General features: G+C 38.3%; 1 protein-coding gene across 1 annotated transcript; it reads right to left on the reverse strand.

Moving 5' to 3' along the window:
• Window positions 1–994: 994 nt before the first annotated feature.
• On the reverse strand, window positions 995–14,322 carry LOC135685442 (transient receptor potential cation channel subfamily A member 1). Its single transcript, XM_065201383.2, has 10 exons — window positions 12,914–14,322; window positions 11,739–12,079; window positions 10,688–10,958; window positions 9,620–9,947; window positions 8,580–8,779; window positions 7,329–7,646; window positions 6,378–6,773; window positions 4,941–5,646; window positions 4,302–4,477; window positions 995–2,910 (listed from the first exon to the last, which is right to left on the reverse strand). The coding sequence occupies exons 1-10, from the start codon at window positions 13,249–13,251 to the stop codon at window positions 2,700–2,702; spliced, it is 3,285 nt and encodes a 1,094-aa protein (XP_065057455.2). The 5' UTR covers window positions 13,252–14,322; the 3' UTR covers window positions 995–2,699.
• Between the last annotated feature and the right edge of the window lie 406 nt (window positions 14,323–14,728).

Raw genomic sequence — 14,728 nt, forward strand, 5'->3', positions numbered from 1 at the left:
AATTCAGAGAACCAAAATGCAGGGGATTTCTGTATATGCTGGCGGAGATGCGCTCTACATATTTAATTGGGGCAAAGAAGAAATATTTGTATTTAGTTTCTAGAAAATCAATTTTTTTGAAAATTCTTTGTCCTGCTCAGGACCAGCAGGATTTTTGGCTTCGCCACTGCCCTGAGCCATATGACTTGAACTAAAGTTTGGTCTAAATTTTCAAAAGAAGACTAAAAGGATGGATCAGGCTGTCGGGTATATTTCTTTCTCATCGGTGATCTGTGATACAGGGAGATCAATAAAGGCGTCATCTTTTTTGCCAGCGAAATGTTGATTGACGAGAAAAATACAATCACCTACTCCAAGGGAAATGAGCTGCGGGGACAAACCTTTGCTTATTTTAGGAGAAGGACAATAGCCTATTGTTTAAAACAATAGAAAGTCATTAGGACTGCAGGGGCAATTGCCCCCTAGTTAGTATGTTAAAAAAGGCCCTGATAATTACAGAGCCCAAGTCAAAGTGATGCATATTATGATTATGATAAGCAACTTTGGTTTCTACTGATTTGTGCGCGCGGCCGTGGCGCCCAAATTTGAGCATGCGTAGCTAAGTGCTGCTGTCAAGTGGCCGAGCGCACAAAAAAGTTGAGACCCTATCAACTTTCTGGCGCTCACAGTGGACGCAAAATCAAGACCACTTGATTTTAATTACGCATGCTCAGACTTTGGCGCTACGCCCGCGCGCACAAAAAATGTCAAATGAAAATCGGCCTTTACTTTACTTATCGAATTTACTAGACCAAACTGATGGCGATAAAGAATGAGCTTAGCGAAGTTTATTAAATTTCTAGGTTTATACAAACTCGCTTCTCGAATCTTGACATCTTAATTTCATGTATAGGATTCATATAGTAATAACACCCAGAGAGGGAGCAGATTTAAAAGTTGTCTAATGTTTGATGATTGCAATAAAGCATGAAACTCGGAGTAGCAACTTAGTACCAGTGGCGGACACCTTGGGGGCGAGAGATATGGAGGCGATCGCCCCTAAATGTTTTGGAAGACAATGGTCTCTTGTTCTAAAACAATGGGAAAATGTGACGTCATCTTATTAAAACTATAAGCTTGCTTCCTCCCAAAATTAGACCAAGTGTCCCCCAAGCGTGTACACGTTTCTCTGTATTATCTCTTGTCACCAAGGTTTAGTGCTAGGGGGCTGATCTCCCTTGTTTCTGCCCAAAAGTAGCCAATTTCGATAAAACAGCGTAAGCGATAAAAGAAGAGCATTTCCACTAAAGGTGATTTGCCCCCTTGATTTCTACCTTGCTATTGTTTTCTAAACAATCTGTCCGAGAGTTTCTCCCCCTTTTGTTAATTTCTTAGTACTACACCTTTGCCCGTGACTTGCTATTCTTTTAATCTAACCGGAAAAGCGGCGCTCCCATTATCGGAGAGGCTCCTCAGGCCATTTAGGAAACAGAATTGCAAATTTTTGAGTGCTTGTGCTCTTAGTTATCCACATTTGGTGACTTATTGTCGAAAGTTTCTGAAGTAACATCTAAAATTATTGGAAAATGTCCGGCACTTGCATATGAACATTAACATTGACACAGTTTAAATCACAAGTATGTAGCAAATTATCAAAGAGGAAATATTCCGCAAGCGTCTTTACAAAAGAAACCAGGAGAAAAGATACGGCATCGGAGCACCAGGGCTATTGCATAAATGTAAAGCTAATGCATAAATTAAATGACCATCTAGAATTCTAGAAAATTAACCACCTGACTACCTGACCGTCACAGCAAGGCCCTGCTCGCCCTATGACGCATACCTATGCAGAAACGCATATATACGTATGCATGACGAAAGAAGTTGAACAAGAATAAGTTTTACTTCATGGCACTTTTAAGGAAAACTAAACCTAAGCTTTTAGCATTAAGGTATCGCAAAATTTACCAGCGTATTTACTGTCCAGATTTGATGAAACTAAAACTAAATTAAATAGTTCTTTATATGTAAATCATATATGAAAATAATTTATATAACTTGCAACAGACTTAACTTCAATGCTGTATTTTCACTTCTAAACATCTGTAACAAAAATTTTATAGATTGCGACAATCACAGTTAAAGAAATGCTTTGTATCAAAAAGTGTGTATACGTTTTTAAGCATCATTCTTTAATTTCGTTCTACTTGATGTTTCAGGGCATTGATAGCAAGAGATTTCCCTTCAAGTGTCTTTTGAATCTGTTCTAGCTTTCCTTAATCTTCTTCTTCGAAATCTCCACTAAAGACACTTTATTCCCCCATGTATTCCCCAGACTCTAGCGCAGATTGATGTCTCTCAGCATTCTTGAGGTTTGTTTTATTTGATGCTTGAGGTCATCGATAGTAAGAGTTTGCCCTTCAAGTGAGTTTTAAATCGTGTCTAGCTTCCCCTCTTCTTCTGCTTCTTCAACACCTCTACAACACCACTACTATAGACGATTTATTCCACCATACACTCCCGAGACTCGAGCGTAGATTTATGTTTCTCAGCATTCTTGAGGTTTGTTTTATTTGATGCTTCAGGTCATCGATAGCAACAGTCTGCCATTCAAGTGTGTTTTAATCGTGTCTAGCTTCCCCTCTTTATCTTCTTCTTCTTCAACACCTCTACAACACCACTACTATATACGATTTATTTCACCATACACTCCCCAGATTCTAGCGCAGATTGATGTCTCTCAGTATTCTTGAGGTTTGTTCTATTTGATGTTTCAGTGCATCTATAGCAAGAGTCTGCCCTTCAAGTGTCTTTTGAATCTGGTCTAGCTTCTCTTCTTCTTCTTTTTTGCCGTTGTTTGAGTGGCTTTTCTGTTTTCTTTCTAAAAATTCTCGATACTCATTTTGTGTGGTAGTTGAGAAGGATGTAACTCTAAAAATCAGAAATGAAATATATAGAATACCGTCCAAAATATTTAGACAGTGGCTTGACTCTGTTAGAGACCTCGCCCCAGGTCCCTAGGAAAATGAACAAGTGTCGTCGAAGGTTGTTGATAGGAGGAGGAGGGAGGAGAGGGCGTAGATTTTGAGTGCAGTAGCAATGTAATATGTAATCAGCTTGTATCTTATAAATAATAAAACCAACAGCTGGAAAATTTTCTGTCCAAAGTCTAACACGTCAAACGCAAGGTTCGTAGCAGACTCTTTGATAATATTTTTAATCTTTCATAGAAATGGTGGGACTACCCTTGAATGAATTCATTTAGACAAACATTGGTTTACATGAGGCTTTTCTATTTGGCTTCTAAATTACAAAAGTATTGATGATTATCTTGCACAATATCACAATTAAGAAACTTTCGTAGGAATAAACTTTCGCGAATTTTACATTGTAGGAAATACGAGAAACGCGAAAGTTTCTTTCTGCGAAAGTATATGATTAAGATCCATGTGATTATGTATCACCTGTAACAGTAGCCTGAGATCAGGCTCGGACGGAGACTCGGCGGAAAAATAGAAACATAGGGGCCCAATGGCTATGTACAAAGAAGATGTCTGGTACGTAATAAGAGCTCAGTAAAGAGCAGTAGCAAGAAAGATTGGGTTTTTCTATGACAATGTTTACGATGAAAAAATATCAGAATATAGGGTCTCGGCGTGAATTTAATGTCGTTGGCATTGTCATTGACAGTGGAGTACGATCTCTCGGGCTTATTCGTTTTAATTGACCGTAAAAGCTCTATTCGGCTCCATGGTAAAAATGCCATAATGCTCTAGGATTTCTTCGAAAGAATCAACATCAGTATCCTCTTCACGGTTACTTACTCACTTACTCACAGGATCTCCCACACCACTGCTATCTGTACTCATTCTTCGCACATAAAAATAAGAAAAAGAAAGGAAGAGAGGCTCTTTTTCCATCCTCCGACTCCTCCGCCCTCTCCGACTCCTCCGCCCTGAGAGCCTGATCTCAGGCTACTGTAACAGATATTTTGCGGAATGGTACAGTATGTAACAGATATGACATCTAATAAGACTTACATCATTTTATTAGATACAGATTGAAGGATGGTATTTGGCTAGAACAGTTACTATCTCTGAACTTCATAGCATAATTATTGCATTTAATAACTTACACCCAAAATCTCTGCTTTGCCAATCAAATGTCTAAAATGTTAATGCTTTAAATTCAGAAAAAAGCAGCTCTTGCCCAAGTTAAAAGAAAAATCCTTGTTTTGTTTTTCAAAGAGTTTCTGTCGTCTGCTCTCTAAAATATGCTCTTTACAAATAGAATTTGATCAGAATGGCACAGGCAGCTCTTACCTTTTAAACCACGTTTTTTGGTTTGGTTTCTCGGTATGACATCTCTTGTAGGTCCATTTCAGGATAAACTTGGGACATTTTGAGTTCAAGTCCTGAATGTATTGTGCCTGCTGTTTCATAACATTGTATTCTGCTGTTTTCTGAATACTACCTATATCACCCACAGCTAAACCAACCTGAAAAGAAATATTGACATCTAAAAATCAGGCCTAAACAATAATAAGTTTCTCAAATGCTCGAAAACCAATTGGGCATTTATCAACACTGTACCTCTGGCTGCTGCAGCAGTGTCTTTAGCAGATGTACTACATTTACTGAGAGAGCGCCTTCGTAAAGTATTTCAACTCAATACATTCTCAATTGTTTTATTTTATTGTGATGTGTATTATTCTTTCATTATCGAATGGTTTTGTATGTACCTCGAGCCCAAAGCGTTAACTGCAACTACCATCCGAGGGCCATATCACTCAGCAAAAAAACTTGTTTGCCTTAAGCAAAAAATTCATTTGTTTTCGAGAAAAACCCCCCAAACTCCCTAAAATTGCTCAAAAAATTGCGTACGCTGTTTTGAAAAGAATGAAACACTCTGGTTGTGGTTACTTGATACTATCAAATAAAAATTTGAGAAAGGATTCTTACCAACAGATTCATGAGAGCCACTGGAACCATTATGATGAACAATACGAATAGAAGATAGGCAGCTATAGGTAGGTATACGAGAAGAAGGGAGGAGGCACTGTCGGTTTTGCCAATCGAGTTTGGAAGAGTGTCACTGTACTCCAGCTCTCCGCTAAACATAACGAACGATTTCATCAGACTCTTGCCAACATTGTTGAACAATGGCTGGGCAATGAAAAGCTGATTAAACGTCAAAGCGTATGCAAGCAGCAATGGTGTGAACACGAATAAAACCCTTACAAGGGTCAGTGTTACTTGCGTGAACATAACAATATAAATATTGAACAATGGACTCCGCCTTAAAAACAGCATGACATTGAGCCAAGCAACAAAGACGCTGGTTACTCCAAACGAAAGTTCAACTTTGAGATCGGTATACTTTTTGACAGTGAACCCATTGAGGTATCCTAATGCAGATATATACGTCAACCACTCAAGCAGGTTTGTTGGGTCTTTAAAATAGCGGCGTCGCAATATGATTATTTGGAGCAACTCCTTTAAAATTTGAAACAGAGCAAAGCTGAAAACGAATCCACCAAGTATTTTGCCATTGGTAGTTTGCGAAGGTGCATTCCTTGATTCTGTTTTACAGCGGATGCAGGAGCTAGTAGAGTTAGTGGACTTTTTACTCTGACTTGACACAGCTTTCACTGCCGTTTCAACATCGCTAGAAGACAAAGAAATTCACATGCATAAGAATTAGCAGCTCTTGAAAATGGCTTTGAAAAAAAGTTCTGTACCGCCAAAAAATGTTCAGAATGAGCAGTTCATTAGAAAATAGACTTAAATTGAGATAAAAGGCCCGGGGCCGTCGCTATATGGGGGTATATAACACCCCCCCCCCCCAAATAAGTAATGGTTCGACTCTTGTAAATTTGTCAGCTAATGAGGAATGGCTCACCCACATTGTCGGCAAATGGGACCTGGCAACCCACTTTGAGCAAAATAGCTAGCAACGGGTCGGAAACACCCTGCAAATTTCCAATCTTAGACTTTTAGTCTGGAACCTGCTGTAAAAATTCTAGGAACATAGTAATAAGAAGCGTTAACAAAAAGCATCATCCAAAGGGAAATGCAATGCCATATTATGACCACTTATTGATCTCTTAATTTTTAATTTTTGCTAACATGTAAATATAAATACATATATTTTCTGCTGAAGTTTTCAAATGAAATTTCATATAAATTGCATTGCTTCGAGTTTTCCGTTGCTTCTGTTTACTGCTATCTTTAAAAGTATCTTAATCTTTAAAGTCAGTGATATTAATAGTTATATAGTTATTTAGTTTTGTAGAATATAATCATGTGATATTTAATTGATAAAAAATACATTATTGTAACCGATAAAAATCGGGTAACCGATAAAAAGCAGCAAACACCAAGTTTCACTCGACTTACAAATTTTTCTCAAGGATTACCAACGTCGTGAGCATGATGACAAACGCCAGATAAAGCAACAAAGAAGTGTAAAAAACGAATGCGCCATGCTTATTCCATTTCATGTTCACCATCTTTTGTGTTAAGGGATGCGCAAGACACTGCCATCTGCCCAAGTCTGCCATCAAGCCTGGTCCAAAATAAAGATCACAACCGACAATCGCATCGGACATGTCAGGCGACGACTCCAAAGCAGAAAAGTCGTACGTGACTTCCAGTTCAGGGCTGTCTATTTGATGATTTGAGACTGTTATTCCGTTATCAAGAACTTTTTTGGCCGCATCTGGGTATTTTGAAATTAAAGTTGGCATGAACTCTTCAGCTTGAATATGTCGAAATTGCAAGGACGGCTGGAAACTGAAAAAATTTTGAAGAGGTTATTTAGAAGGTTTAACAAGGCATGACATAGAATTGTTAAACAAGAAAGATCAATGATATCCCAAGTCTTATTTTGTCACATGTGCAACGGGGATAAATTTCATCTTTGATCGGGACTTGGTTGCTGGGGATTCAGACCCTTAATATCTAGCCAATATTAGAGAAAACTTTCCTTTTATGCTAACAGATTAATAAAATACTTACCCTTCAGAGGTGGCGCCAGAAATCTTCCGACAGAGGGGTTGGAGCTTCCGACAGGGGGGCTAAAATGATTAAAATAAGCAGTTTTCGTACGTTATTTTGTCAAATTTGCTCCGACAATAACCTAAAGTTTCCTCCGATGGGGGGGGGGGCTAGATGCTTCCGACGGAGGCGCTGTAGCCCCCTAGCCCTCTCCTGGCGCCACCACTGTTCCCCTTCCGTGAAATAATCATAAAAAATAATTATAAGTAGTACTGGGCATCCTAAATCATAAGAAGCTTAAAAAATCTGCAACATTAATTTGCAAAACTGAACCTAGACTTTTTAGCTTACCTGTGATGTTGTACCACAGCTTCAACGATTTCTGGGTACCCACTGTCAAAAACCATTTTTGCAAGGCCTGTAGCTCTGTAGCCTTTTCTACCAACAAATTTGTACGCAAGGTAGTCCATCAACATAACATGCCCCTCAACGTTGCCATTTGATATTGCAGAGATTGCTTCTTCGCCATGCATTTCCATGTTTGCATCTATGAACTCCTTCAATACGTAATTGTGACCACGTTCAATTGCTAGTACAACGGCCTTTTTAGAATCTTTATCTCTGATATGCAAGTCAGCTTTAGATTCAATTAGTAAACGGCATACGTCACTGTATATGAAAAAAAATTAAGGCAAGGTAATTGGTAGATTTAATGTTATAGTTGGTAGTATTCAGCACTCATGGTCAAAACTACCAGTATTGGCATCAGGTCATTAAGTTTCCAAAAATGAAAAATCTGGAATCTACAAGTAATTTTCTGTGCTTGTTCTTTTTCTATTGAGGATTTGCATTCTGATGTCAACCAACTCGCTTTATGAACTGAGTTCTGGTGACCATTTCACTTTTATTGTCATAGCAAGATGACAGTCATATGCCTTTCTGACTATTCATTCGCTGTCATAGGCAAACAAATCCTGCGTTTGAAATTCAGTCATGCACTTCTACACCAAGATAAAAAGTAGTAGAAAATACAACGTGAGGTTGTAAGAAATTTATTTTGTAAGAAATTAAGACTGCGAATGTAAGTTTTTCAGTAACGAGCAAGGGGTGTTTTGTAGAATGAAAGAAAACCATCAATCAGCCTTGTTAAACCTCGTTAGTTTGCTTCTTATAACGTAGTTTTTTTACTTCACTGCCTTTGTCCGCAAATTGCGTTTACGATATTTTAAGTTCGATAAGAACTGGGACTTAGTACTTTCAAGGCCATAGATTTTTGTAACTGCATGTTAAGTTTGGTTATTGTTAATTTCAGAGCGTGGTAAATTATGCAATCTATTCATTTGTGAATGATGTGCCTAGGCACTCGGTAGCTACCGAAATAAAATTCAGTCCCGTATTATGCTGAGCCATACCATCTGTTGGAGTATTGAAAGAAACTTGGGCTAAAAATGAGCTTTTATGGGAGAGTCATTTTCAAGATGAGATTGTATATTTTCGAGATATCAATCAATGAGCAGCTAATCTTGATTGATTATTGCAATCTGTTATAAGCGACCGAAGGCAATTGGCCCTCAAACAAGGCAAAATGCATCTATCACTTACATATGTCCGTTCATTGCGGCCAAATGAAGAGCCGTTCGTTCGTTGCTATCCTGCATATCCAGGTAATCCCTTGGCCAAATGTCAATCAATTTCTTTAAACAGAACAATTTCCCCTCCTGCGCAGCCAAGTGAATCAATGTTTTGTTTTCATCGTAGTATATGATGGTGCCAGAGCAGCGGTTCAGTAGCAATTCTAGAATCTATAAAAAAACACCTTTAGTCTGAGTGATCATTGTCAAAGGGTCTACCGTGCACGTGCTTTCCTCTAGATAGCGCATACTAAACCACAACCTAAATACGGCATTTTTCTCTTGTGTTTGCCCTCTCCCCTCGGACATGAACATCTTTAACCATCGTAGCCTGAGTTCCAGACCCCAAACTAATAGTATTGGAGTCTGGGGCTCAGGCTATAACAATCTGGGTCATAGTAAGAAAACAATTCTGAAAAAGGGACAAAAGCAGAAAATCATTAAAGATACATTGAATAGAAATGTTCAATGCTTAATTTTGCCAAAAGTGATTAGGAGTAACTGCCTCCTTTGCCCCGATAGGTGCTACGACCCTAATAGCCACAACAGGAGCTTGTTCATATCAAGTAAGTTGTGGGCTTTAGCTGACCAAATAAAGATCGTCGAAAAATGGAATTAGCCTCAAACGCCTCCTCCCCCTACAATATACCACTCTTGTAGTAGACAAGATACATTTGAATCCAAGTTGCTAATGCTGAATCCAAGGGATACGTAGCATTCCTTGAATGCTGTAATCTGTCACGAGGCAAGAAAAATCTTACTCTGGATACCAGAGAAAAACATAAGTAAAGGGTAAGGTACATAACTTGATAAGGGAATGTGAAAGGAGGATAATCTACTTTCCCCTCTCATTCCTCCTAATTTTGTTACGGGGGAAGGAGAGCACTTTTTTCCAGTCATGTCCTTGTGCAATCTAGAATTACAAAAAGAAACTATCTGATTTATATCCAAGTTGAATGACGTCAAAACATGCTGAAGAAATGCAAACTTTCAATCAAAGAGCGTCCATACCCTATCATTATTGGTCATAACTGCTTCATGGAAAACCAATCTACCTTCTGTATTTCTCTGGAAGAGAAGTACTTTTTCGCTATGCTGCAAAACCAAATCAATTGCCCTGCAACATCCCTCCTCTACAGCATAATGCAGGCAAGACGAAAGTGACTTATCAATCTTATTGCAATCCGCACCATTTTCAAGCAGAACTTCAATTATTTCTATATGGCATTTCGAAACTGCAAAGAACAGGGGAGTCCAGGCGTCTTCATTGCAAGCATCGATGTCGGCATCATTTGAAATGAGCAAATGGACTGCTTCAGTTCTGCCTTTCATTGCAGCTCTGCAAAACAGATTAGAAAAACTCAAATAGCAAGCAGGATTAGGTGAATGTCTAGACGGTGAGTTTCTTTGTAATGCTGATTCTTTTAAAGTTAACGGAATAGAAAAAATGGAAAAAAGTATAAATACAACGTATTCATATTCATATCATTCATGATACTCATTCAGTTACAGATTTACTAAAAAATAAATAGAGTTAGTTACATATGAAACAAAAACAAAAACTTCAACAAACTTTAAACTGGTCTACCAGGAGGTTTTGCCAGGGATTTCTTACTTCTGTATAGATTTTACTTTATTGGCCCAAGAGATAGGTTTTAATTTCATTTCAATATATTAGACATAACCCAGGTGTACCAACCTGGTACTAACCAGGTTGGTACACCTGGGTACAACTAGAGATGTACTAACCCAGGGGCGTCGCAAGAAAACTTCACAAAATAGGGTGTACGATTTGTAATTTGCTGATAAGTTGGAAGTGACAAGTTATCTATAGGCGTAGCATTTGAACTAAATTATCTATGAAAGATTTGAGCGAATTACCAAGAGCACCTAGTTTCAGGGGGCATGATGACCACATATCCCTTTTATCTTGAGTTAAAAGGAGGGACGAGGCCTTTTGAAATCGTGTTTTTGCCTTATTTCCATCAAAATAGTCACCTTGTTTTGGGAATTGGTGACTATTTTGATGTTTTCATAGGCCTAACCTGATGCGCAGATTGCGAGTAAAGTAAAACTTACACATGCAAGGCTGTGTTCATGTATTTATCCGGTGCATTCACAGTCGCACCTTTACGCAGCAGAAATTCCATGAGTTCCGTGTGACCATTTCCAGCTGCTAGCTCTAATGCACTGGGAACTGAGCCTGAGCATGGGTTAACATCGATACCAATATTCAACATGAATTTCACTGTTTCCAAGTGGCCCATTTTAGCTGCTATGTGAAGTGCTGTCAGCTTGTCGTTTCTTGGGATGCTTAGCAACTTTGTCAGGTTTTCTTTGCTCTTATGTTCTGAAATTTGATGATGGCATTCTTCATGGCCAAAATTTTCAAAATGAATCACCAGATTGTCATTTGATAAAACAGTGCAATTCACATGCATTTTTCAAACTATAAATGCTAATCTATTGATAATTAAAGACGGAGAAATTACCCTTTCAGCTAGAAATAATGTTGTCACCTTGATTAGAGTATACAAAACAAACAAAACAAAATGCTCTAGGATTGACATTCACACCTCACGACAGCATTCACATTAATGTGAAATTTGAAAATATTATGCTAAAAAAGCTACGAAATATAAAAATGACGAATGGCAATACAACGTACAAAGCAAAATTGAAAAATCAAATTGCATTGTGAGCATGCAATACCTCTTTGGTTCAGGGGCGGTGCCACGGGGAGGACTAGGAAGGGCGTGTCCTTCCAGTATTCACCGAGGTCGATTTTCTAATCTACATAAAACAAATAAAAATTTTCATCTCGCTTTTATTGGAAAGTCTCTTCTTCGTCTGTTCTTTTCAAAATGTTTTGTAGCTGTAACAGATATGTGGTCCCCTACATTATCTGACGTTGAAATGTGATCTTATTTAAAAAAAATACGTGGTGGCATGATACTCTAGATCAGGGCCCGCGCCACCGACTTTTTTATGAAGCAAGTAGTTTAAAACTGCAATAAAAGGGGTAAGAAGCCTTGCTCCCCCCCCATTTTCAAATTCGTGGTGCGGGCCCTGTAGATCGCCAGTCCTACTGCTTTTGTTATGAATGTGTTTAAGGAAAAGTGGAACATACCTTTTTTAACAAGCAGCTTCAGTACTTCTACATGATTAAGCAAACTTGCTAAATGTAGCGGTGTCTCTCCATTGATATTTCTGGCAGTGACGTCCCCTTCGTGTGCTAACAAAATGCCACATAATTTGTTATCTCCTGAAACTGCAATGAAATGTAACGCAGTGAATCCAGTATTATTTTGACAATGCACCAGCGATGGGCTCCTTTTTATAAGTTTGGCAGCGATTTCACTTTCACCATTTTCTAGGGCAAGGTGAAGGGCGTTATTTCCAAAAGGGTCAACAGCTGTGACATTTGCCCCTCTTGTTATCAGCAGGCTAGCTACTGTCGTGTTTCTATATCTGAAAATGGAAAGAAAATAACTTGATAACAATTAGAGAGAAAATACTAATAACATTTATTGACTGTCATGAATTTCTCTGCCCTGGACTTCTTAATAAAGATGCGTAGAACTGGGGAAACGAAAAAACTGATAACAAATTTTATGAACGATGGGTGTCATCAGATGCGCGTCACCTGATGACCTGAGTGTGTGTCGAATCATAGGCCCAGTGCCTAATGCACTCGTTACATAACTATGATTACAGTAGGCATAATTATGGAATGTTAACGTAATTTTATTTCCTTCTCTTTTGAAAGCGTTTTATTATGGAATGAAACCAGAATTGAAATGGCTTTAATAACTGACTGCTTGTTGGACCTGTTGATAGGGAGGGGGGGGGGGTGTTAATACCTCATTTAAAAAGAGATTTCTGTACCAGAATCAATAGAAGTAGGTTCAATTCCTTCTCTGCTGTGTAATTGATCGCAAAAATGATTGCAGTGAGTGGGCTGGGAGATTCAGAGTCAATTGACCCCTCTGTTTTGCAGAAAACAGCGAAGTAGACACCGAATCGGTACCTTTGACTAATCACAGTGATCGTTTTGTTTTTGAATGTCGTCATTTTAAAAAATAAAACTCTTCTGGTGTTGCAACTTTCAGGTCGATTTGCTGTAAGAGTGAGTGAAAACGGCAGCATTTTTGAGGTTGGATAAAAAATCTATTGAAATTTCCCTGACTATCAGTTAAAATTTTTATTACTAAGAAAATCATGCAATCTACCTGCTAATAATTCTTAGGTTTGTATACTCAGATGCGCCCTTCTCAAGGTTGCAGAAACAAACAATTCTCTTACCTGAGCGCAGTATGAAGCGGTGTTTCTCCCGCCTTTGATACTGTGTCAATGTAAACACCGTTGTCAAGGAGAGATCGAACAGCAACAACTGAGGTTCTAAGCGCTGCGTAGTGGAGAGCTGTAAGCCCATCGTTATCCAGCGCGCTTGCCAGTGTATTGAGCGTATCGTGTTTTCGATCTCCTAAACTGACTATCATTTGATACAGATCTTCCATCTGTCCATTCTTGATTAACTGGTGCAGGGCAAATTCATTTTGATTCAATGCAGCACTGTTATCGTATCCTTCAACATCAACCGCCGTAATAGATTTCGCGAGTTCTAAATCTTGAATCGTCATGATGAAATAAATCAGGCTGCCATCGCCTTTTTCATACAATGAATTTCGAGCGTATCCTTGCTTTCTTCTCTATAAAAAATATCGAAGCAACTTTGCTAGCTTATTGCCGGGTTCAATACAAACATATGCATCATGCGTAACGCTTCTGTAGTTGCACGGGTCACCCTTGATTCGTCATTCCTTCAATTCTGAAGGCATTGTTTTCAATGTCTTCCTCTGTGATTCTTTTTCTGTTGTTCCGACGTCGTAATTGAATACAAAATTTAATTCGCGATATTTGAATTTCCCAACAGGGGTTTCAGTTTGAAAAAAAGCAATAATGACCGTCCGCATGCATCGTCATCGAATCAAAACGTCATCTATCTTTTCTCGTGAGTCGTGGATCATATTTTATTACCAAAAACTGCTCAAATCTTGCAAGTCCTCACTCGCAAATCAGAAACGTCCTCTAAAGTAGAAATCACATCTTTTGCATCATTTGTGTACAATCAAAACATATTCATCATAGCACACCCCAGGCAAGGTATGACATATAGTTAGACAATGCTGTCTGGCCATTTGTTAGCCTGCGCTCAAACAACAAATCTATATGTCAAGTAATGCAAGTATTGATCTTGTCAGCTGTGGCTGGTAAAACGGGGCAGGGACGGGGGGCCATTGTCCCTCCTCTTTTCTACAGACCAAAATTAGCATTTCTAAGCAAAAGAAGATACACAAGTCAGTAGCAAAATCAAGGACAAACATTGCTAATTTTCATTTTTGTTAAAGTTTTATTTATTATTATGTAATGATGATAATGTATGTACTTATGGACAAATAAGCAAATGATGACTAGATGGAGACGAAGAGAATCAAAATTTGTGCTATACACTCCAAAAAAAGAGCTACTCAGAAAGGTCAAGTGTATTCTGCTCAAATGTTTCTGAATTTAATGCAGTTTCAAGTATAAAGGAGTGTACATATATCGTAAAAAGGTAAGAAAACGTCAGCTTTTTAAATTTAAGCCATATACACACACTCACTTATTATCATAGGAAACTCTTTGAAGAAAACTCAGTACTGGCTGGTCAATGCTAAGGAGTAGAAATTTCACAGTCTTTGGTAAACCTAATTTCTTCGATGAAATCATGCCCAGTACTAATAAAACTGACGACCGTGTGAATATTAATACAAACCCAGCTTGTAAGATAAATGTGTTTCTGGTGGATTGGTATTTTATTGACTGAAAGTTGAATTGCACAGAAAAATCGTACCACAGTTCTCTGTTACAATCTTTTTCTGCTTTCGACAAAAATTACTGCAAGAAGTGTTTAAGAAACTTTGAACACTCAATTTCATGAAAGCTTCTTGTATACAAAAGTATACCTTTGTTTCCCAACTGCGCGTATTTCTTCCAACCAGTTCAATTATCCGCACGAGGTGTTAAAAAACACTTTTCAGGTTCAAAGGAATAACGTGAAATTCCAAATTTAGCTCG

This window comes from Rhopilema esculentum, chromosome 15, assembly GCF_057945365.1.
Source record: "Rhopilema esculentum isolate cy_ngs chromosome 15, ASM5794536v1, whole genome shotgun sequence".
NCBI lineage: Eukaryota > Metazoa > Cnidaria > Scyphozoa > Rhizostomeae > Rhizostomatidae > Rhopilema > Rhopilema esculentum.

Excerpts from the sequence above, each read along its gene's own strand:
- LOC135685442 (XM_065201383.2), bottom strand. The coding sequence starts at position 13,251 with ATGACGATTCAAGATTTAGAACTCGCGAAATCTATTACGGCGGTTGAT. Across the intron at positions 5,647-6,377 it reads GTAATCCTTGAGAAAAATTT|CGATGTTGAAACGGCAGTGA; the intron begins GTAAGTCGAGTG and ends TTTGTCTTCTAG. Across the intron at positions 2,911-4,301 it reads CAAAAAACGTGGTTTAAAAG|AGTTACATCCTTCTCAACTA; the intron begins GTAAGAGCTGCC and ends TCTGATTTTTAG.